General features: G+C 47.1%; 2 protein-coding genes across 2 annotated transcripts; one reads left to right on the plus strand and one right to left on the minus strand.

Annotated features, from left to right (window-relative positions):
* Nucleotides 1-397: 397 nt before the first annotated feature.
* Nucleotides 398-10,440, minus strand: hnrpkl (heterogeneous nuclear ribonucleoprotein K, like). Its single transcript, XM_084686673.1, is given in 17 exon segments — nt 398-1,381; nt 1,873-2,042; nt 2,206-2,273; nt 2,433-2,465; nt 3,038-3,053; nt 3,530-3,569; nt 3,962-4,015; nt 4,281-4,304; nt 4,306-4,589; nt 4,869-4,997; nt 5,254-5,367; nt 5,491-5,563; nt 6,961-7,004; nt 8,032-8,088; nt 8,207-8,304; nt 9,083-9,193; nt 10,419-10,440. Coding segments are annotated over 17 exon segments (1,353 nt in total). The 5' UTR covers nt 10,426-10,440; the 3' UTR covers nt 398-1,350.
* Nucleotides 10,441-13,088: 2,648 nt separating this feature from the next.
* On the plus strand, nt 13,089-24,103 carry ntrk2b (neurotrophic tyrosine kinase, receptor, type 2b). The gene is made up of 18 exons (XM_084687502.1): nt 13,089-13,345; nt 14,483-14,557; nt 14,682-14,753; nt 14,931-14,999; nt 15,270-15,421; nt 16,017-16,153; nt 16,291-16,423; nt 17,056-17,364; nt 17,503-17,520; nt 17,773-17,781; nt 18,543-18,577; nt 18,775-18,874; nt 18,998-19,186; nt 19,738-19,868; nt 20,085-20,257; nt 20,874-21,114; nt 22,162-22,320; nt 22,626-24,103. Exons 1-18 carry the CDS (start codon nt 13,149-13,151, stop codon nt 22,809-22,811), a joined length of 2,385 nt encoding a protein of 794 aa, XP_084543628.1. The 5' UTR covers nt 13,089-13,148; the 3' UTR covers nt 22,812-24,103.
* The last annotated feature ends 481 nt before the right edge of the window (nt 24,104-24,584 follow it).

The raw sequence follows: 24,584 nt of genomic DNA on the forward strand, positions 1-24,584 counted from the left end.
CATCGACCTCGGACATCTGAATGGATATTAGTGCTTCAGAACAAATATGTATACAAACATAATGGAGTGATCATTTAGAGACGCGGTGTTTAAATTAAAAACTGTTGATGACTGCGGAGTTGATGACGATGGTGCATGATTGTAGCACACGATGTGACAATGATGCATCTGAATTCTGTATGATTATCTGAACTTTTTACACACTTCGCACAAGTCATTAATATATTGGGGAGACAATATGTACAATAGATTTTAATCATTTCAATAACCATCTAATTTGTCTGTTAACTAAAATGACGCTCCAGCCAGTTGAGAATAAGTACAAGACAATCCCAACCCAGATAAGTGAACCTCAGACACCAGAAGACGTCACGTGTCAGGAAATAACAGACATGGGTAGTAAAAGGTGGCACAGATTTTATTTCATCCGAGTTGCAGCAGATACTACAAACACACATCACAGAGAGGGGGCGATGTAGAGATGAACTCAGAAGGACATGCCACTTCTAAATGACAGAAACCCTGCACCCTTTACAGAGTCAACCCCGTCGAGAAAGATCCAATCTAAAATGTAAAAAGGCTTAAACCAGTGTAAAAAAAAAAAAGTAAAAAAAAAAAAAAAAAACCTAGAGACTAATTGGATCCGAAATGTAAATGATTATGTTTGAACCCCTACAGTAAGCAAGTCCATGCTCGTTAAGTGGCTTGTTAAGAGTTGGAAACAGGTCGAAATGAGAAGAAAATCAATCAAATTAAATCAACAAAGCTTAGTTGGCTCTGTCAGTTGACAAAATAAGGTCCCAAGTGACCGTAGCAAACATATTCATTCTAAATGAAATGATCACTGTATATTTACATATCTTTATACAGCCCCTATTCCTTCAGTGGGAAAAATAAATGCAAAAAGAAATCCTCCAATTTATATATATATATAAACAAATCCTAAAATGTTCCTTACAAAACAAGATTACATTCTGCATGCTGTACTGAGGGGAGGGGGGAGGTTGGGGGGCTATGACTCAACATACACAGATGAGTTTACATCTACCTATTGAACAGTACGAGAATCCAGAAAAAAAGCAGCGTCAAAACAGGGAACCACTGATTAGTCATATGTTTTTAAAAGTTTGTTACAGAAATTATTGGTTGTCCTTAAGTTCCTCTAATTAAAATTGGCTGTGTTAGATAATGATTTGGGTGGCAGGGCGTAGATGTAGGGGGCTTTATGTGTGTGTGGGGGGGGGGGGTCCATCTACCCAAAGCAGAGGAATGTTGGCTCTGATCTGATGGCGAGGAACATAGGCATGGCAGTTTGGCGTTATTCCTCCTCCTCCTCCTCCTCCTCCTCCTCTAGAAGAAGCGACCAGAGTACTGCTTCACACTGGAACACAGGAACACAGCCCAGTGAGAGAAACCACTCCTGTCCAAGAAACCAGCACCTCTCTAACCATAACCCTCTCTAACCATAACCCTCTCTAACCATAACCCTCTCTAACCATAACCCTCTCTAACCATAACCCTCTCTAACCATAACCCTCTCCAACCATAACCCTCTCCAACCATAACCCTCTCCAACACTAACCCCTGCCAGGTTTAAAATGTTTTGGAACATGTTAACCCCCCCCCCCCCCAAGAAATTGAAGCAATTTCTTTTCACTAAATGTTTACAAATGGTTAGAAAACTTTTTTTTTTAAACTGTACTGATGAAATTATATAAAACTTCAGGAACTGTAGGATCACATTTCCAATGTTCCATGTCATTTTTAACGTAATTAAAGCCATCCCGTATTTAAACGGGCCAAAAATCAATCAAGTTTCCCCCGAATCTAAATCACCAGGTCAGCTGGTTGACAGGATGTGACATCACGTGCCTGTTCTGCAGAAGGTATTGGGCGTTCTGTATCTGGTCCTGTGTTCCTGTGATGGTGATGATGCGGTCCTCAGAGCCTTCCAGGGGCTCGTCGATCTTGATGGAGGCTCCCGACTCATGGCGTATCTGCTTGATCCGCTGGCCGCCCTTACCGATGATCGACCCGGCTAGCTATGGGATGGGAAGGGTGGGGGGGGGGGAGTTGAGGCAAGTATGTATTCAATTCAATAAACTCAACTTTATTTATTCCCACAAAGTGATTCCATCATGCGGAGAGAGCCTGGACTGGGAAGGACTGTGAAGGACTGGGAGGTGGAGCAGGTGGGGGACTCACATCTTTGGGGATGGTCACTTGTGTCGTGATGACGGGACCCCCAATGTCACTGTAGGAGCCTCGTCCACCTGGGGAGGAGGGGGAGGGAGGAAGAGGGATAGAGAGACACAGCGTTCGTAAGACTCACTTTGTGGATTCTCTGGAAAGAGCGCCGTCTCACCACATGAAACAAAACATGAAAGCAAGAAATGAGCCAGTGATACAAAAGCTGAACCCTCCCCACTCACCCGATGGAAAAGGCTCCCACGAGGAATTGTTGTCTTTGAAAAGATGGAGGGGGATAAAGAGACAGAGAATTAAAAGATACATCACAATGTGACTGACAGACTACAGGAAGAGATAGACTGGTGGCAGGACAGATAGATAGACAGGTGGCAGGACAGGGAGATAGACAGGTGGTAGGACAGGGAGATAGACAGGTGGTAGGACAGGGAGATAGACAGGTGGCAGCACAGAGAGATAGACAGGTGGCAGCACAGAGAGATAGACAGGTGGCAGGACAGGGAGATAGACAGGTGGCAGCACAGAGAGATAGACAGGTGGCAGGACAGGGAGATAGACAGGTGGCAGCACAGATAGATAGACAGGTGGCAGCACAGATAGATAGACAGGTGGCAGCACAGATAGATAGACAGGTGGCAGCACAGATAGACAGGTGGCAGGACAGGGAGATAGAAAGGTGGCAGGACAGAAAGATAGACAGGTGGCAGGAAAGAGGGAGTGGGCAGATCTTGGGGGAGGCAGGGTAGGGTAGGGTGAAAGAGGGGAAGGAGGGATAAGGGACTAGGCCCCATTCTAACAGCTTGTGATTGAACAAGGTTAGGAGACTCACCATATCCACCAGCACTCTAGATATCAGCGCAACCAGTCATAGAGAGAACACACAAAAATCTTTTAGACAAGATATTGAGGCAAAAAACAAATTTTTTGTAGTAAAAAAATAAATAAAAACACAAACACTACTGATGTTATGGGAACCTGACCCCGTAATTCCCATTTTCAACAGTGAAATGTTGATACATTTATAAAAGGACAGTGTTTCTTTCCAGAAACACCTGAATAGAGCCAGGGCCTGGTCTGGTCTCACCTCAAGTTCATTTGTTAGCACGGCTTTAGACTACGCACTCAGCTGCTCCTTGGTAACCAAGGAGACATCTGTTGCCTGGCAACAACAGGCCTAACCAATGTGTGCGTGTGTGTGCGCACATGTGTGTGTGTGATTGCTCAGTGAAAAGAGCCACAGTGTCCAAAGCGCTGCGTCTTCACTATGTCAGAAAAACAAACTGGTACACACACACACACACACACACTACAGGTCACTCACCATGCTATCATAGCGGTCTCCTGGTCTTCCTCTTCTGTCACTGTGAGGAGATGGGAGATGAGAAGGTTCATTTTTGAAAGATGGTGCAGGCATGCACACAGACACAGCTCTAGAACAGGTGTACAAGTTGCGTGCTAGAAAACCTATTTTGGATGCATTTGGTAAATGCTAGAGATTAAGTATTAGACCGTTGACTATCAGAAACATAGAAAGAACCTGTTGGAAGAAGTAACAGTTTCTTTATGTACATTTAACAATGGGTAGCTCGTTTTAGAGCATCCATTTAGTATTTTATGCTATAGTTTTGAAAGATTAAAGCTGAATTTTTAACATTTTAAATGGCAAGGACCGTTCCGGAAACAATCCCATTCTGTTCAATAACTCCAGTAAATGAGGAACTGTGGATTGAGAACACGGAAGCAGGGGACTCACTTTGGTCTGTCGTCCATGCTGCCGTGGTAACTCTGGTGGGAAAAGCGGTCACCTCTGGGAATACAAGACAGGACAGTGGCGGTGAGTCACAGCTAGGTGACAGAGGGACTGGTTTGCTTACATGGAATCGTGCTGGGTCCATAAAGCCACAAAGTCTAAAGTCTAAAATGTCACAAAATGGTCTTGAGAGGAGAAAGGATCTAGGACATAGAAAGAACAAGCAACAAACGTACACACTGACCCCAAGCAGAAGGGACTGCTGACCTAGTCTGAATGATAACATTTGTTTATGTACAAATACAGGGCAAATGCTCCTCACCCTCCTCTTGGGGGGGGTGGGGGGGAGGGGCAGGTTGCGCGCCCTGCTGCCCCCCCTGACACCTCTGCTCAGTGGGGGTGGGGGTGGGCCCCGGCGGGGGCTGATGTCATCGTAGTCCCTCCTGGAAGGGGGCATGGGTCGCCCCCCCCTTCCTGGGGGCATGCGCTCGAAGCCCCCCCGGCCGCGCATTGGGAACCCCCCTATGGGCCTCCGGCCCCGCTCCTCGAACATCATGGTGAAGCCTCCGTAGTCGTACGTCTCGTCGTAGAAGTTGGGGTCGTAGGGCTGGGCGCGACCTTTGATGGGAGCCTAATCGGAGGTTGGCAGGTTACTTCCTTTAGATCAGCTGCATAGTCATTATACCAAACAAACTAAATTGATATCACTCCATTATTGTGGAATCTATTTTTGCAATGCTCGCGAGACTGAGATTTAATTCCTCCAGTTTCATCAAATACATTAAACAAAACTCAAAATCTTTTCTTGTCTAAACGTGTCAAGATGTAAGCTAATCCTTCTCTTCCGCAAGTTTTAATCCCATTGTGTATGTTGGCACCATCGCCGAGGTGCGTTTGTGCTCGACCTCACCTCTGACACAAGCTCCAGGATTACTTTGATGCACTCGACCACGCGGTCCGGTTTACCCCCAACCAGGACAACGCGATCGGTGGAGTGAGGACAGCACTCCTGGAACAGCTTGATGGTAGTCTGGGTGTTCTACGACACCAAGGAGACAAGACAACAGACTACAGCGGGGCGTTCCAGAAAAACCCAAGAATTTCCGCGATGAATTCGAGGAACAGAACCGGTGCCATCAGAGACAGACAGACAGACAGACAGACAGACAGACAGACAGACAGACAGACAGACAGACAGACAGACAGACAGACAGACAGACAGAGACGACCCCGGTGGAGCATCACAGCCCATTGGGCCAACTTGCGTTTTACTGAGCGACACACGTCCGGCCTACCTCTCTTAGCTCTTTAATCTTGGCCCCCTTCACTCCTATGATGCCCCCAGCCAAGCTCTGATGGATCAGCAGGCGCAGCTCGCAGTCAAAATCAATCCCGTTGTAATGCTGGTACTAGGGGAGAACAGAGGACTGGTTCAGTCAGGTCAATACGGCCTTTAACTGGGAGGCTATGGGGGCTTAGAAGCTACAGAGCAATCGGATGTGTAGGGGGGGGGGGGTTAGAGAGTGGCTCACCTCCTCCAGAGTGGGGATGATCTTCAGAAGAATCTCCCCAATGGTCTCGATGTCTGCACTGACGCTCAGGATCCTGAGGGGGGCACCATCATGGCCAGAGGAGATTGGAGAACAACAGAGGAAGGAGGACAAGGGAGTAGGAAACATCGGCTCTTACTTTGAAGAACAAACAACCCAGGTGGAATAGCAGAACCAGCACAAGAGTACAAAGAGAGTAAGGGGGGGGGGGGGCATACAAAAGGAAAAAAACGATTGTAAAAAAGGAAAAGTAAAATAAAAAAGGGGGAGGGGGGGAATAAGTGCTGTAATATACTGCACGTAGCTTAGATTTTCCCCAAAAAACGAAATTGAAATATGAGCAACTGACATGCACTCATAATCTGACCTCACATTCAACAGAGAAAGACAGAGAGGCCTGAGAAATTGGCAGCTTTGGAAGGGTTGGGGGGGGGGGGGCTGGAGGGGGGGGGGGGGGGGGGTTATGGGTGGGGCGGGGGGCGGGGGTATGGTAGGGGCTGGGGGGGGGGGGCTCAGGCTGCTGACGTGAGGCACACTAGACGGCCACACACTCACAATCAGGGAGAAGAGAGAAGGAGCGTTCTTCAACCATCCCACCACCAGCAATTCAGGGTGGGGGGGGGAATGAATGAATGAATGAATAAACTTGCAATCACAATTGTACCACGGGCACACCTGATGGTGACGGGGGGGGGGGGGGGGGTAAAGACAGTAAATTAAAGTAAGCAGGAGAGTGGCAGGGTCAGGGGGGGCAAAGGGGGGCCAAAAGGGTATTATAGGTGGAAGAGGAAAAACGAGTGTGGAGATGGGGGGGGGGGGGGGTCTGGACTGAAAGGTGCAGCCACAGAGAGAAGAACCAAAACAGTAAAAAGGACAAAAAGAGAACAGTTATGAGTGAAAGAGGGAGCGAGGGCCTCGGGCCGGAACGCTCTCTCATGTTCATGAACAGTGATGTCGAGAACAGGGGTGGGTGGGGGCAGGGGAGGGGGCAGGGGGGAGCGAGGTGGGCCACAAGGACAGAGCGAGAAAGATATATTTGATCTACGTTCCACATACAAAAATATAAATATTACAAATGAAAGAGACACGATTGAATTAGACCACAGCAAGGGAAGACATCCAGAAGCCGTGACAGTGGCTCTGTTCTAAAGTGGAAATGTCCTGTTCTCCATCAAATCAACACCACACATTTGTTTTCCAAATTAAATGGAAATACTTAAAGGGGGTTGGGGGGTGGGGTGGGGGGGGGGGGGGTAGGGAGAGGACAGGAAACTCAAATGGAACAGTACACGTCTCTCAGAGAAGAGGGGGTGGGGTGGGAGGGGTTGGGGGGGGGGGGGGGGTATATACTATCATGTATAAAAATGTTCAAATGAAACAGAAGGCAGGTTATCATAAGACATGTGTTCTCTGTTCTAGTCAGGCAGTGAGGCAATAACTGGTGGGACATACCGCTCTGGGCCACTGCTGTCAGGGACTGATACACTGGCATTGTACTGCATGGGCCGTGGTGGTGGTGGTGGTGGTGGTGGTGGTGGTGGAGGTTGGCATTGGGCAGGGGCATTCAATCACAAGTTAGGTGCCCATTTAGGGAGGGGCACGTTTATGGGCGGGGCCAACCGGGGTGTCAGGTGGGCGGGCGATCAGGGGCGGAGGTTGGGCCAACGCAGGAGGGGCAAGTCGATCCAGTACATGGGCAACGGAGGAAGGTGGCCGAAAATAATAAAGTAAAGGAGAGGGAAGAGGGGGAGAAGGAATACATTTTAATTGAATTACACGCTAAACTCCATCACTATTTTGCTTTTGTTTTCCATCATTTTTTCTCTCTTTTTTTCCCCTTTTACAAGTAAGAGCTGGGCTGTTTGGGTCAGGATCCAGCTCTGGCAAAGACAAACGTTTTGTCTGTCTGCATGGCAGCAGGCCTAAACAGACTATAGGTCCACTCAGGCTTCCAGACACCTGTAAATGGGTTTGGTGAGGTCACTGTTGTACAGTCCAGTACCAGCTTCGGGGCTGCAAACGGACGGTCAATGGGAATCAAACTCCTGGAGGAGATTCTGAAGTTCTGTTTTGATCAGAGCCATGTGCGAGGCATAATCCCCTCCCATCCACAACCCCCTGAATCTGGTCAAATTAAACCAAACCATGTCTGTCAACATGAGCCAACCTGTAGGCTGGATCATCCGTCAATTAATCAAGTCCTGCCCCCTTTTCACAAGCATGCACCATTTGACTAATCGAGTCAAACATCACAATCAGATGATTGATAAGAGTCTGGGACTTTAGATGGGCGATTAGAGGATGACTGGGCATGACAGGGCTTTTATTGGAAATGGGGGGGGGGGGGGGGTCAAATCGATGTTTTTATTTTCAGTAGACGAGAGAGGGGGGGGGAAAGGCAGGTCTAGCTGGTGGGTTGTGAAAGTGGCCATGAAAACGCTGGGCTCGCTTCATTTTCATACACGGAGTTCAACAGCCATGTCTGCTGCTGCCACACGGCGACTCAGGCGTCTGGGTACTCACGTCGGTCCGCAGGGCTTTGATGTTCTTGCCGCCTTTTCCGATCACGGCGCCCGCATTCTGAGGACCAATCCAAATGCATGTTTGGAGTCAGTGGTGATATGGGGGGGGGGGGGGGGGGGGTTAGGCAGGCAGCAGGTTGTGTGCGTGTGAATGCCAGGAGACCGGATGGTCCTACTTTGCTCTGCAGCAGAACACGCAGCTCCACCAGCTCGTCTGTGTTGCGAGAGCGCTTGAAGGCCTGCTCCTCGTCCATATCCTCTGCTGGGCGCTTACCTGAAGGACACATACGCACCTGGGAAGTCAGGCTTTAAGCCAGAGGCGTACTACGGACATTTGCCGATTTAGGCCAGTACAAACACCTCTCAAAATGTGAGGAGGCGGTTTGAGGTTGACGTCGAATGAAACCTCAACGCCATGTCAACAAGTTGAATAGAAGTTTGGTGATCTTGCTGGAACATTCTTCATACTCTCAGATCGAGGGGTGTTTGTTTTCCTGCCAGGACCAGCCTGGTGCAATATGTCATCCCCCAGCCCAACCCAATCTTCAGCCAGAGACCCGGGTGCATCCCAGCATGAAGCCCCTCCCCCCGCCCAGTACCCTTCCTGGATTAAAACTGGGCAGCACAACTCACAGACCAGCAATGACATGCACAAGAAAAGGAAAAAGAAAAAAATGGGAGGACTGCACTGTGCCAGCTTTAGGGACATATTGAATCTGTACAATTAGGCCAGGCCGCTTGGACTTATCCATTTTTGTAATTAAGTTTCAAGTGGTCGAACGGTCTCTTCACCAAGGTAAACTATCACCAATCATGTAACAGAGCCTCAAATGATTCCCTTCCATTTAGTTTACAGAGAAAGAAACAAGGATATTACAGGTGTAAACAAGCCTTGTATGGCACCATTGCTGCTTGACGCCAATGTAACAACACAGCAAAAACCTGTCCCGTTCTGTCATGTCTGCATCAGTGCACACAGGACCAGGGAATAGGGTTTAGGGAGAGCTGGAGAAGTTGGTATAGACATGTCCAACATTAGCCGTCTCTCTCACCGTTTGTGTCAGTGTTGCTGAACGTGGTCTCTTCTTCCTGCTGCTCAATTTCTGTCTCCATTGTCTTGGCAACAGCAGTGAGATGCGAACAGGCTCCTCTACTTGGGTCTCCTGTGGGGGTGACAACAATAATGACTGTTAAGCTGTTGTTGCTAAATGTTTATTCCAATTCACAACTTTACTTTGTCTCAATTTGGCATAACTTCATTTCCTGCGTCTTGCTACCCAACACTTAAGTCAAGCCGTATTAAAACCTACTAGAATCTAGATAGATGTTCTGCTGCGAGGGGGCTAAACTTGCCAGCAAGACTGCTGCCCTGCCATTTCGACATGCCAGTGTGAATCCATTATTATTTTTCGTTTCTAAGCAATAGCTAACTGGCTAGCTAGATTCAACATCCGCTTGCTTTCTAGCAATGTACCTAGAAAACTATAATTTACAGGTATGTGGTGATTGCGAATTGATCCAGGTTGAAAAGAAAAAACAAGATAGCAAGCAAAACTTTGGCTGAGTGTATTTGCTGAAAATGAACAGTGCTGTGGAACCTCGTGCCGAAATAGAACGGCAGAGGAATAGCCCAATGCAAAAAATATTTGTGATTCGAAGTGATCTTAGACCAATGTAAGTGTAACGCATGTGACGTATCTCTTTGAAATGCATCTCCAACACAGACATGTATATACATCAATAATAATAAACATAATAGCTAGGCCATAACGTTACTTGGTTTACTTACGAAGCTAACTCGCTGCAGTAGCTAAGCTACATTAACGCTAACATCAATTCTGACACCATACCATACTACCAAACTCTGATTTTCTGTTGACCTAGTTTAGAAAGTTCAGATTGTTTAATTCTTTAGCGTTTTATACATTACGCTTTTAGGAGCGGTTACGGTTCCAGGAAATAGTCTGAACCGACATAGGCTACTTAGCTGGTTGGGCTAGCAATAACGAGGCGTGTCTCGGTTTACGCAGATAGCGATTTAGCTAATCTACTTTTACCAATTTGTATCAAATAAACTCAGTGACAGACACGAGCCATTGAATACTATAGCGAAAAAAATGGCGAACTTTGCCAGTAAATAAACAGACAAACCTGCAGCCAAACCGCTTACGCTACCACAAATTTTCGGCTAGAATTATTCACAACCAACCTGATGACAACAGAAGACAATTGGCTATAGTCTCCCTTCACTGATTGGTAGGACGCATTTGATACCAAATCGTATGTTTGAAGTACTGGATAGTCAAGCTGCCATTCAAAACCAATACCCCTCTAAAAGAAATGTTAGAGGTCGGCAAATTAGCTGACAGACACAAACCCCAGAGTTACCAATCATCCAACAGCCACTGCTGGAAGTCTGGGCGGGACTCCCCACATCCTCGCATTTACACGTCTTTCCACGCGTGTTATTAGGCCTATAGCCTCTGAATGTCATACAGAAATGCATAGAGAATGCTGATGTGAGTTTAACTTGAAGTGACACCGTGCAAAGCGTATAGGGTAGTTTAATAGTTTCTGCACAACTTGTCTTTATGTAGCCCTAACCGATGTGGATTGGTTAAACTCACTCCTCATGTAGGCCTATAAGCTACAGACCTTCTGCGCCAACATTTAGAAATTAAAGGCTACATTTTGTAGTTAACTTGACCCACGTGAAGGCTTACGACACAATGTTAGACAACTAGGCCTACATTTTTGCATGATTTCAAATAAATCAAAGGCTCTCAGTAAGCAACGTAATAATCAGGGCATAGTGCATGTCAGCAGATGTTTTTAAGCTTTATTTAGGGAAAACGTGCATCACTGTTGCCGTATTTAAATCTAACTTTTCTCTAGGCTAGGCTACAAAGACACGTTCCTAGGCCTAGCAGACAGTAAAGTGTTAGCCTAGCCCAGGGCCTGTTGGAACTCTTGAACTTTGGTTTGGCTATAAGTTTGCAAAGTCAACAAGTTGCAAATGCTATATCGACGAATTATATAAGTAGGCCGAAGCCTAATAGGCTATACAATTCCTGAAACATTCCTTCAGCACACTATGTAGAGCCCCTCCCCCGCCTAGCCTACTCCATCTAACCATTCGTCCTTTCTAGTTGCCCCCCTCACCCCGTAATTTTAGTTCAAACAGGGTCTCTTTGATTTTTGAGTAGCCTAAACACAGTGTAATTCAAGTATTTATCCACAGCCCTCTAATTCATGAAACAACAATAACTTATTAATAACTATTATCATCTTTTCCGGTAACATCCCTGATAGATGTGCTCCTGCGTGCCCTGTTCCCTCAAAGAGACAGCCCTTACGAGAAAAATAAAGAGCTCTCATCCTTCTCTTATAGTCTGTGGTTACCATGGAGATCGCTATAATTCCCTACTTGATGATTCTCTGCTTACACATTTTCACCATTTTCATATGCATCCATAGCGACACCCGACATTGCTATTTGGAAAGCTCCAAGTCTCCATGGTGACACTAAAGCCACTAAAGCCATCCAGGGTGAGAAGTTTAGGAAAAGGGCTTCAAATCATATAACTTTTTATCAGAACAGACACTTGTCATTCCTTTCATATAGGCCTATGTAACCATACATACAAGCCCATAGGTAATTGTTTCCTCCAGTTCACCGGCAGACCACCCGTAGTGACCGACCAGAGCCCCACTGGTAAACATTCCATATCCACATTCTAAGTTGTACAGGTTCCACATTCTACGTTGTAATACAATAGAAAAATGAACTTGATAAAGTTGTATTCTCAGGAATACAACGATGTATTTCTCACACAATACGCTATGATTAACAAGGATGACCCGTATACCCAGATACATTTTAGACTTAGCCTTCATAATGGGGATGGTGTGAACTGTAAACAATGGGAAGATTGTAGCTTTGGAAATGTATTTTAATGGTGATGATGTGAACTGTAGGACAACGTGAAAACTGTAGTGTTGGGAATTTTCAAGACCCTTATGAGAAGTGTCTGTTAGTACCCTATATGTCCATCGTGAGCTTGTCTTTTATCTGAACATGACACATTCAATACATTCTCTTAGCCTATCTTTTGCGTCTTTTAATTTTGCGTCGTTACAAAAAAAAAAAGTTATAGCTCCATATGTTTCTCTATCTTTAATTGGAACTGAAGACCTATTTGAAGCTCCCATACATATTTTGTTTAGTAATTATTTTTCAGGCATGCAGCCCGCCTTGTGCGTCAAACCGCACGTCACGGCTGTCCACCGAGCGGAGGTTGAAAACACGCTTCAGTACAACGTCGGTATGCTGAATAAACCGGGTTACAATGTCATAAAAAACTAAAGAACTGTGACTTGTGTGATTGTAGCCTAAATAACACAGATACCGTGACTTAGAATGGTCAATAACGAAACGCTAATTTAGGCTTGGCCAGACATATAGGCAATTTTAGCATCATCACCTTTTAATGTTTTTGCACAAGCACAGTCGTTCAAATTCTGTGATTGGTCACTACTAAACTGTTACTAATATATACTCTAAACTACCGTGATCATCTGAACCATCTCTTATAAACGCAATTTCAGCGATGGCTGGCGAAGATGCGCTCGTTCACAGCGATAATCAATAGGCGAATGCAGGTACCCTGCCTCCTCGCACACGCACTCTGTCGCTACATCACCACGCATTCTGACTCCTCCGTGCGTTCTTTATTATTTTTCTCTCTTATACTGCATATGAAGAATCTCCGGTAGCCTACTGTCGTTTCCCCCACAAATAATTGGGACCTATACGTTATTACGGAAAGACAGCCGCGTTCTGCCCCTGAAGGAGACTCGGCGAGACAGTGCTAGGACGGAGCACTTGACACCTTGTTTCACGGCATCGATATGCAGTAGTGTGATACCAATTCTGCGGAGACCGAGACAGGGGAAGGCCATTCCATGGCATCTTGATATTAAACCGTGGGCTTTGCGCATTCGTGATTAACGGTAGCTTAGTGTTGTTCACGGTAGTTCAGTTCAGAAATTAGTCTACCAATAGTTCAAATTGATCCAGTTTTGTTAGCTATACCGTGGGATATCATTGGACCTGCGATGGACTCCAACGGACGGCTTTATGGGATGGCTTGTTTGGGAATCGTTTTGGTTTTGATGGGGCTCTGGAGTTGTACCTATGCCTGCCCTGCATCCTGCACATGCAGCACGACAAGGATTGTTTGTGTTAATCCTGATCCTGGGATCGAGGACTTCCCCGTCCTCACGTTAGATGACATGGAAAACATCACCGACATGTAAGTGTACGACAGGGCTTACAAACGAATACAAGGAACAGGTCAATTACATAATACCCAATATTTGTTTGGAAAAATATAGGCTAAACATAGCTGATTGCTAAAATGTATAAATTAAAAAACAAATAAAGCTCTCATCCCAAACCAAGGCTGTCTCACATGCAGTACTACAGTCTGTCAATCTATCATATCTCGTTTAATATTAAACACATGGGCAATAATCCATCTATAGATATAGAAATCTGTATTGACCAAATCATATTTGCCTATAGGGTATAGAGTGTGTATGTGCGCGCGAGTGTGTGTGTGTGTGTGTGTGTTTGTGTGCGTGCGTGCGTGCGTATTAGGTGTGTACGTTGTTGGTTACATTCGGATGATCAGTCTCCTACCAGGCCTCGTAACGGAGTGGTGAGGGGCTGTGTGGGTGCCAAATGCAGGGGCCACGAAAGAAAACACACGACGCCAAAATGTCAGATTAACCGAAACACATTTATATTTAGCGTCAACATCAAAGCAAGTATTACCAATTCCCACAGATTCTGCGTACATTACATCATAAGAGCGTTTGAGCTGGATTTGACATGCCATTGCCGCCTTATTGTCCATATCTGACATCACGAATAGACTGCCATACAATGGGAAGACGAGCTTGTAAAATCTCCAAGGTTTACATAGAGCTTATTAAATACCAGATGTTCCAGTGAGCTTGCATACACAGACCCGTGTAAGACTGGAAGCCTGAAACAATGTCTAGTTTTACACCTCAGAGCAGTCTGAATGTACATTTGATTTCTTCCATCTCTGTCAACTCCTAAGTGTTAAATGTATAGCCTAGAGGATGTTATTTCAGTACTCCTGCTGCTTTGTTAGGATATATTTAACACGCTATAGACAGCATGTCCACCATGTATGTCCCAGAAATAAAGTGTCTGTGTAAACTGATTTAGTCTGTCAGGGCCTGAGGTTAGGAAGAACACTTTAGTGTGGCAGCTGGTCCGTGGTCCTTATCCTCCCATCGGGAACCTGTATCAAAATAAACGACACCATCGAGAGAACAGTGTTTGGGAAGATAATTTTGTAAAATCATTGAAGATTACACCTTTGATTATAGTCTGCGGACTGAACTTGTGTTCCCAGATACATTACCAATCAGAGCAGATTGTTTGAGATCAACGACAACAGTTTGAAGAATTATGTAAATCTCCGAAATCTGTGAGTATCACTTTCAATCTCTACAAGAAGACTGTGCTTTTCATTTGATAAATGTTTATGTCAAGCTAAAACTCTTTGAATGCACGCATTGAACAGTGAAATAGCCGCCTTCTCCTTTCCACAGGACGGTGACAAACACTAGACTGACTTCTATATCATCGTTGGCCTTTTTCAACAACACAAGACTTCAATATGTGTGAGTAGTCTTAGACATTGTCCCTCATGTATTCCTGGCTGTATCGGTTTATTGACTAATCTGGTTTGTGCAAATGCATCTAATAAAGGTCCCAAAAGGCAAACAAACTCTGTTTCTGGTATATAAGTTATAGTAATTGTTTTGAACTAAAAATAATTTTGTAATCATTTGACTCAGCAATCTGAGAGACAACAACTTTTCCACGTTGTCTTGGAGAACATTCCAGAACCTAAACGTCTCATATGTGTAAGTATTAGTCCCAAAGCATGTAATTGATTACTATGATGTTGACAGTGTGGGGGATGAAGGGCTTTTTTGTTTGTTTTGAAATTCAGACATTTGTAAAGTAGGAGAGTGTGTGAGTGTGAGAAATAAAGAGAAAGATAGACATGAGACGAAAAGGTAATGTGTTCCTGTATGTATTTGAGCATGTGTGTGTGCGTGTGTGTCAGCGTGCACGTGTGTGCGCACGCATGTTGAAAATGCCTGTGTTGACGCTCTGTCTCTGTCCTCAAGGCTCCTCCTGTCCGGAAACCCTCTGGACTGTGTGTGCGAGAACATGTGGATCAAATTAAGGCTCCAAGACGACATGGAGATTCAGGAGCTGAAATGCCTGGATGACAGAGGAGAGAGGAAAGCCTTCACCAAGCTCACCCCCCCTGACTGTGGTAGGTGGGACTGTGGGTCCACATGTATCCAGCACAGCTACACAAAGACAGCCTGAGAGAGAGAGAGAGAGAGAGAGAGAGAGAGAGAGAGAGAGAGAGAGAGAGAGAGAGAGAGTGAGAGAGAGAGAGAGAGAGAGAGAGGGAGAGAGAGAGATAGAGAGAGAGAAAGAGTGAGAGAGAGAGGGAGAGAGAGAGAGAGAGAGAGAGAGAGGGAGAGAGAGAGAGATAGAGAGAGAGGGAGTGAGAGAGAGAAAGAGAGAGAGAGAGAGAGAGGGAGAGAGAGAGAGAGAGAAAGAGAGGGAGAGAGAGAGAGATAGAGAGAGAAAGAAAGAGAAGAGAGAGAGAGAGAGAGAGAGAGAGAGAGAGAGAGAGAGAGAGAGAGAGAGAGAGAGAGAGAGAGAGAGAGAGAGAGAGAGAGAGAGAGAGAGAGAGAGAGAGAGAGAGAGAGAGTGGGGGGGAGTTAACTGGAACTATTAGGGCTTTACATTTCATGAAAAACTCTCCAATTGTCTCAGTAAAGCTTTTATGGTTTTGTGTTACTTAACAAATGCTCTTAGTGTTGTAGGTCTCACGAGTCTGTTTTGATGTCCGACAGAGCCTCCTAAAGCCGAGGTGACTCCCACCATCGTGACCCAGGAGGAGGGGACTGATGTCACGGTGGTGTGCAGCGTGTCAGGCTCCCCTTCCCCTGAGATCGTGTGGAACTTCGACATGTTCTCCACCAGCTACGAGGTGAGAGGAGGGGGGTTTCCTGTATGGACAACACAAGGTCACGTACGCCTGGCCAGGACGTCCAATCCACTGATGGCGTACAGGCTGTGTCATGCTGAACCGGTAACACACCAACATCCTGTCCCCCCCCCCCCCAGATTGATGCTCTGGAGTTGAAGAGCAGCCTCCTCCTGTCTGGTCTGTCTCCAGACGACAACGGCAGGGAGATCATCTGCAGTGCTGAGAATATGGTGGGCCAGACCGAGGCCATGCTGCAGCTCAACATCCTCTGTAAGCACCGCCCGGCTCTGCTGCGCCGGCTCCCGGTCACACCCGGGTTCAGTCAAATACAGACACTCGCTTGGGGTGCACTCGATTTACTTCCGTTCAGTTTAACCAATGAAGTCGTTCCTAAAGAATAAATGGGTCTGAGATTGAATAGCACCTCGATCTATAGTCAATTTGACCCAAGTGTGCTCAGTACCCCTGTTTTACTAAAGCTTCTCTCAATGCATGAACCAGTTAGAAACTGCATGCTTATACGGCTATTACCAGTGCATCCAACCTTGATTTGTTGTGCCATGGTTTACCCAGCAGTCTGACGCAGCTCCGTGTTTCCTATGACGTTATCACACTCTTCCTCCTGTGAAGCTCCCCCCACCCTGCCGTACTCTTCCTCCGGTTAACACCCCCTTCAACTCTCCAAACACTGCCCTTCCTCCTCCACTTCCTCCTCCCACCTCCTCTCCCACCTCCACTTCCTCTCCCACCTCCTCCCCTTCTCCATCTTTTCCTCCTCATGCTCTCCCTTCTCTTGTCTCCCCCCCCCCCCACCCCCCTCCAACCTATCCTCCCTCCTCCCCCCTCCCCCTGTTCCTCCCGGTGACCCGGTGACCACTGTTCCTCTCCTGTCGCCACGTCAGTCGGCCCCACCATCCAGCAGCTGATGAAGCCCGAGAGGGACCACCACTGGTGCATCCCCTTCAGCGTGACGGGGAACCCCACGCCCCAGCTGCAGTGGTATCACGAGGACGAGGCCCTGGAGGAGCAGGACTACATCCACACAGAGATCCACGAGTCCACGGAGAGCGAGTACCACGGCTGCCTGCAGCTGGCCAACCCCACGCACATCCACAACGGCTGGTACACCTTGGTGGCCAAGAACAAGTTTGGGGAGGACAGCAAGCGGGTCCACGCGCACTTTATCGGAGCGCCGGACATCGGACATTCAGGTGTCACGCGCGTACACGCGCGCACACACGCGCACACACATTTCTTGTAGGATTGACTTTATGTGGATGAGTCCTGGTTGCATTGTGTTGCACATTTGATTTGGATCCTAACAAATCTCTTTTTTTTCTGTTTTCCAGAAGAGCCAGTCTACTATTGTAAGTATGCCTTCAATGATCTTAAAGCAATAAGAAGATTTAAGAAAGCATACTTCTAAATGTCCCTGAATGTCTCAACCTGACCCATTTTACAAACACAAGGACATGTTGGACATTAGACTTCCAGAGAACACAGCCTCAAGTCAGTTAATGATTACCAGCAATGATGAAAGATTGATCTTGTTTGTTCCTTGCGCTACACCTCCGTTGCCCTTCCTGTGGTCTGTTTCCTGTCATCCTGCTCCGTCTCAGACACCACCGGTAGGTTCTTTCAACTTTGAACTTTGTTCCGGTGTCTTCAGTGTTGCGCAATGCTCGCTGTCCTTGAACCTGTGGTGCCCTAAGAATCCGACAGTAACTCTACTCTATGAGTCCACATGTAGATGTAGCGTGGTTCATTCTGTGTTGCACTTCAAAAGAACGCTGCCACAACTCGAGGTTTGCCTGGCCATTTATTTGTCCTGTGTGAAGAGTCACACCTGTCAGCCCTTTGCACGGCCACAGCTCTCTGTTGAAAGCACTCTCCCAAGAACCCGCAGACAGGCTGTGACAGGTACCCTAGCAAGCGAGCTCAATAGCATTTTTAGCATATGAACAATGTAAGTATTTAACTAAACTGAACATTGTGTAACATCACCACAGTTTTATAACAACAAATTGTTGTAGTAGAGAGATGAGGGGAAAACAATATGTGGCCACAGTAATGCACTCACCCATGGTGGATCGACCCCAAATATAAACAACATTTACAATCAAGTGTACACACAAAAGAACGTGTCTGTGCACACAAAATAGAATATCTTTGACTGAAAAGATGAATTCTCGACCGACCTATTTGAATTGGTCCTTTACCCTACACACACACACCCTTTAAAGTTCAACTCATATTATACTGCATCATCTATGGCAACAGCATCCCAGTGCTATGTAAACTCATCTAGTACAGATAGAAAAGACGTTTCCAAACTGATCACGGTCAAAGTGTCCGTGGAGTCTGACTGGCTTGTCTTCTCTTTTCCCAGAAACCCCTCTGCCCCCTGTGGATGAGAGTGTTGCTGTAAGTGATCAATAGATCAGTGAGTGATCGATCACGGGTCACAGCTTGTTATTAATATTGGCTTTCTGTGCATGTGTAAATGTGCTGTTTCGATAGAACTGTAACTTGTGATTCTGATATGATGATCTGATTCTGATATTCTGAAATGACTGTGACATTCTGATCTGATTGTGTTCTGAACTGGGGGTTCCCCTCAGGTGTACGTTGTGGTGGGGATTGCTGGTGTGGCCCTGACTGGATGTGTTCTGATGGTGATCATTCTGAAATACGGACGAAACTCCAAGTTCGGCATGAAGGGTAAGACGCCAATTGACTGGCTTTATCCATGTCTTGAGACTCCCACCACAACCCCCCCCCCCAGCACTGCCTCGCCTCACCTTCACTAACCTGCCCCCCCCCCACACACACACACACACACAGGCTCGTCTTCAGTTATCAGCAACGACGACGACTCCGCCAGCCCGCTCCATCACGTCTCCAATGGCAACAACACCCCGTCCTCCTCAGAGATGGGCCCGGACGCCGTGATCATCGGAATGACCAAGATTCCAGTGATCGAGAACCCCCAATACTTCCGCAACTCCGGCAGCATGCTGAAATCGGACACGTGTAGGTTACCATGGCGCTGGTCTGCTGCTCGGCAGTCCGGTAACCCTAGTGCTTTTCTGATAAATCCATTCAGGGGATGCGACTGGACAGGATGTCCATTCTCTAGTGAACTTCCTTTCTGCCGCCGTTGCCGCGGTGATGACTTTGGGAGTGGTTGGAGGGGGGGGGGGGTGACCTCTGCTGCCTGGACGAATAGACAACAATGAGCTGGTTATTATGGGATGCGCCAGAGAGTTAAGAAGATTTACTGGGAAAACTGTTGCCAGCAAATAGTTGTTGTGTACATAGTGGTGTTGGAAGCCATTGATTAAGTCCTGGTGTTGCTTGCTCTTATCTGCTGTTTCTAGTGTTTAACAGGCTGACTCAGTACAATGTATAGCCTGGTCGCTTATGAAATGTAATATTTGTGGTTTTGTGGTAAAGATGACGTGAACTATGTGAATGTTTGCTGCTGGACCGCTTGACATTACCTTCAAGGTAAAGTGTTCACCGAGTTTGCCTACAGTATTTCCGAAGCTTGGTCATAACGTGGCCTCTGTGTGTATTCACAGTTGTTCAGCACATCAAGAGACACAACATTGTGCTGAAGAGAGAGCTGGGGGAGGGGGCGTTTGGGAAGGTCTTCCTGGCAGAGTGTTACAACCTTATTCCGGGCCAAGAGAAGATCCTAGTGGCTGTCAAGGTACACCCAGCCCAGCATGCTGTGCAAACATACATAAAAGGAGTCATCCTATGAAAAATGTAGACCGTGAAATTGTATCTAATGCGCGTGTGTGTTTTAATATTCCTATGTTTGTGTGTGTGTGAATGTGTGTGTATGTGTGTGTGAATGTGTGTGTGAGTGTGAATGTGTGTGTGTGTGTGTGCGTGCGCCCGTGCTCCTGTCCCTACTCCTCAGACGCTCAAGGAGGCCAGCGAGAGCGGGAGAGCCGACTTCCACCGCGAGGCGGAGCTCCTCACCAACCTGCAGCACGAGCACATCGTCACCTTCTACGGCGTGTGCGTGGAGAGCGACCCGCTCATCATGGTGTTTGAGTATATGAAGCACGGGGACCTCAACAAGTTCCTCAGGTACAGACTCCCGGTCTCACGTGGGGGGTCGCGCATGTCGTCCCTCTTTTGTATGTCTCACGCCCAGGAGAGCCCCGAGTCACATGACCTCACTAACCAGGAAGATTGGGGTTCGAAGGTTGAACTCAACAGAACGTCTGCAGGAGTGGAGCTCAGGGTGGGGGCGGAGTCTGTCTCCATTCTATGCTTTCTTTCCTGTGTGTGTTTGTATGTGTGTGTGTATGCTGACTCGGTATAAAACAGCGCGGTCCACACACACTGCTTGTCACTTGTCATTAGGTCAACACTGAATCAACCTACATCACAGGCATGGGGCATCACAGGCACGGGCACTGCAGTAGCATATAGAAATATGTGTTTCATAGGTAGATGCATATCAATTTGTGTTTCATGTATACATTTAGCTCTTATCCAGAGCGACTTACCTTAAGTACAGGGACATTCCCCCGAGGCAAGTAGGGTGAAGTGCCTTGCCCAAGGACACAACATCATTTTTGCACAGCCAGGAATCGAACCGACAACCTTCTGATTAATAGCCCGATTTCCTAACCGCTCAGCCTTCCCACAGCTATATGAATGTATATACCTGTGTTTTGTCTGATGTACCCCCCCCCAGGTCCCACGGTCCGGACGCAGTTCTGATGGCTGATGGCCAGCACAGCCTCATGGTGGAGCTGACCCAGTCCCAGATGCTGCACATCGCCCAGCAGATCGCGGCAGGCATGGTGTACCTGGCCTCCCAGCACTTCGTCCACAGAGACCTGGCCACACGCAACTGCCTGGTGGGGGAGAACCTGCTGGTGAAGATCGGCGACTTTGGCATGTCCCGGGACGTCTACAGCACGGACTACTACAGGGTCAGTCTGCATGGGGGGATCTCTCTCTGTCTCCTTTTTTTCTTCTGGCGTTTTGTTTTGCTCTCTCTTTCTCTCAGTCTTCCTTTTCCCCTCTCCTCTCTCACCATCTTCCTCTTTATTTGTTTTTTCTGTTTCTCTTGCTCTTGTCTGTCACTATCTCTCTCTTCCTGTCTCCCCCCCTCTCTCTCTCTCTCTCTCTCTCTCTCTCTCTCTCTCTCTCTCTCTCTCTCTCTCTCTCTCTCTCTCTCTCTCTCTCTCTCTCTCTCTCTCTCTCTCTCTCTCTCTCTCTCTCTCTCTCTCTCTCTCTCTCTCTCTCTCTCTCTTTACTCCCTTTCTGTCCCAGAGTCCCTGAGGCCCACACTGCCCTCTACTGCTTGCTATTCTGTAGAAAATCAATAACGAACACGAGTAAAACTGAGCTCCCAGATCTACATACCATGTGAACAGGCCCTATTTACACACACACACACTATCAACCATATGGATCTGAAGGGCAGTGAATAATGAATTTGAGTGCAGACAAACATGAAATGATATGGTGCACTAAGCCAATTATGTGATATTAAACTGACCAGCAAAGTCAGCAGTATCTCTCCCTTTGCAACGTGAGTGAATCCAATTCTGCGATTTGATCTCTGGTCTTTTGCCACAGTGAGGGTTTGAACTAGGCACACTCATGGAGTGACAGTGGCTGGTGACAGGACCTATTTTTGGCTGTGACTGCAGTGTCTAGCCAGGCCCTAGGGCCCAGCAGTCTCCATGGTGGTATGGGTTACTGATGTACTCAGCTCTGACTCAGAGTAGCAGGGCTGATCTGAGACAAGGTGCCTCGCTGCCCCTCTCAACTCATCCACGCTGACGGAAAAGTCTAAACTGATCCTCGATTGGCACTCTGAGAGGCTCTAGTAATCCACCCAGGCCTCCCTCATGACTGTTACTGTACCAGGTCCCTCTGGATAGAAGTGTTCGTATATTGTCGTGTATATGGTGTGTGTGTATACATGTAAACATATATGTAGACGTGCTGTGTATGATGTGTGTGTCCAGGTGGGAGGCCACACGATGCTGCCGATTCGCTGGATGCCCCCGGAGAGCATCATGTACCGCCGCTTCACCACAGAGAGTGACGTGTGGAGCCTGGGGGTGGTGCTGTGGGAGATCTTCACCTACGGCAAGCAGCCCTGGTACCAGCTCTCCAACAACGAGGTCAGCATCAGCAACAGCTGCTCTGGACCACTCACGTTCTCGTTTGGTTCAGCATTATGAATGGGTTTGATTGAATTACCGGTTGGTTGCTCGGTTGGTTATTCGATTGCAGGCTTGCTTTCATAGTGCAGGGCCAAAGGTTTGTCTTACGCAGCAAGTCGTCACACGATCAGATCGCAGGACCCCCGGGGGGTGGGGGGGGGGTGGGGGGGGGGGGTGGGGGGGGGTGGGGGGGGGGGGTGGGGGGTGGGGGGGAGCCTAACCCTCTCTTCCTGATCATGTGACCTGCCTCTGCCTCCTCGCAGGTGATCGAGTGCATCACGCAGGGGCGTGTCCTGCAGCGTCCGCGCACCTGTCCCAAGGAGGTGTACGACCTGATGCTGGGCTGCTGGCAGAGGGAGCCCTACATGAGGCTCAGCATCAAGGAGATCCACAGCCTGCTGCAGAACCTGGCCAAGGCTTCCCCCGTCTACCTGGACATCCTGGGCTGAGAGAGTGAGAACGTGTGTGCGCGTTTGCGTGCGTGTCTCTGTGTGTGTGTGTGTGTGTGTTTGTGTGTGTTTGGTTGCGTGTCTCTGTGTGTATGTGTTTGCCTGTAAAGAGAGGGGAGGAGGTTCATATAGATAGAAGGAGCATTTGCGTTTGTGTGTATGTTTTGATCGTGCTTCTGCCTCTTCATCACATGAACAAAAGCCTTAAATTTAATTGAGATTTTTTATTTACTTACCTTCTCCATTCTAAAGATCCTCACTGGTCCTGTGTTCCTTACCCAGGTCAAATGAATGCAGAGAACTGGCTGATTCTATTGATGGATAAAAAAAAGTGATTTCCTAAAATGCTGTCACAAAAAATGATCTCAATGAAACCAAATAGCCAGTAATCTGGATTATATGCCAGTTAGTTGTACAGTGGTCTTAATCTGGGTTTGTGAAACAGGTCACTAATGTAGATTGCATTCTTGTTCTGTATTTTCCGGGGATGAACAAAGGGAACATAACTGTGTGTCAAATCTTCATGGATAATGTATGAACATTTACCAGTCTGTTATGGAAACTGATTTTGCTTCTAACGCAAAGAGAGACATTTGTTAAGCAACTTGAAGTGGAGGAACAGGGAAAAAGAAAAACAATATATATATATATATATATTGCAACCAGTGAAGGCTTTTTTGCTTCTAAGTGTCATGGACAATTTTTTTTTCTGTGGGAGATTTGGTATTGATGTCAGGGGATCTAGTTTTTTTTGCGCTAGACAAAGTCATAACTTACCACTGTAGTTTGTGACTGACTGACCCTTCCCATGGCAATGACACATTTGAGGTGTGGAGGTGAGAAATGCCAGTCATCTCATAGCAGGGAGGAACCCATTCAGTCTCAATTCAACCAACCGTTTCTTGGAATTGGAACACTTAAAAAAAAAACTTTGTTATGGGACTATGGGATTCCAAACAAAAAGCCAATTTGTCCTTTATCATTTTGAAATTTCAATTAACATTCGGAATTGACTGAATTGAACGGTGAATGAACATTAGAGAAAAAAGGAGCCATCCATAATCACTGCACTGTAAATCCCTTGAACATTGATACAAATGTGAATATATATCAAAACAATTTTCAATGTAAAAAGATTTACCTTTAAAAAAAAAAACATGGGCATCTCTAAAAATGCCAAACAGTATTTGATCCATTTTTCTAAATTATTTTTTATCTTTATGAACGTTGAGGTTGTGGACATCATCAGTGGTCTCTTTTTATAAATATATTTGTTTCTATTTTGCAACTGACATCTCCATGTTTCAATGCGTCAAGTGTTTTTTGAGTGTGGTTAGAATGCACGTACGCCAGCTCAAAGTCTGAATGAGAGAACTTTAAAGCACAGTGACTAGGGAGCGGACAGCAGAACTGTGGAGATCAGGGTGGAGGTCAGGGTGGAGGTCAGGGTGGAGGTCAGGGTGGAGGTCAGGGTGGAGGTCAGAGTGGAGGTCAGGATGGAGCTCAGGGCAGAGGTCAGGGCGGAGCTCAGGGTGGAGGTCAGGGTGGAGGTCAGGGTGGAGGTCAGGGTGGAGGTCAGGATGGAGCTCAGGGCAGAGGTCAGGGCGGAGCTCAGGGTGGAGGTCAGGATGGAGGTCAGGGTGGAGGTCAGGGCGGAGGTCAGGATGGAGGTCAGGGTGGAGGTCAGGGCGGAGGTCAGGGCGGAGGTCAGGGTGGAGGTCAGGGCGGAGCTCAGGGTGGAGGTCAGGGCAGAGCTCAGGGTGGAGGTCAGGG

This window comes from Hypomesus nipponensis, chromosome 22 (assembly GCF_054491055.1).
Source record: "Hypomesus nipponensis isolate SF chromosome 22, ASM5449105v1, whole genome shotgun sequence".
NCBI classification, from domain to species: Eukaryota; Metazoa; Chordata; class Actinopteri; order Osmeriformes; family Osmeridae; genus Hypomesus; species Hypomesus nipponensis.

Bases quoted from the DNA above. Each gene is read 5' to 3' on its own strand.
- ntrk2b (XM_084687502.1), top strand. From the start codon at position 13,149: ATGGACTCCAACGGACGGCTTTATGGGATGGCTTGTTTGGGAATCGTT. The intron at 19,187-19,737 runs GTAGGTTACCAT...GTGTATTCACAG, and splicing joins CATGCTGAAATCGGACACGT to TTGTTCAGCACATCAAGAGA. The intron at 20,258-20,873 runs GTACAGACTCCC...ACCCCCCCCCAG, and splicing joins GACCTCAACAAGTTCCTCAG to GTCCCACGGTCCGGACGCAG.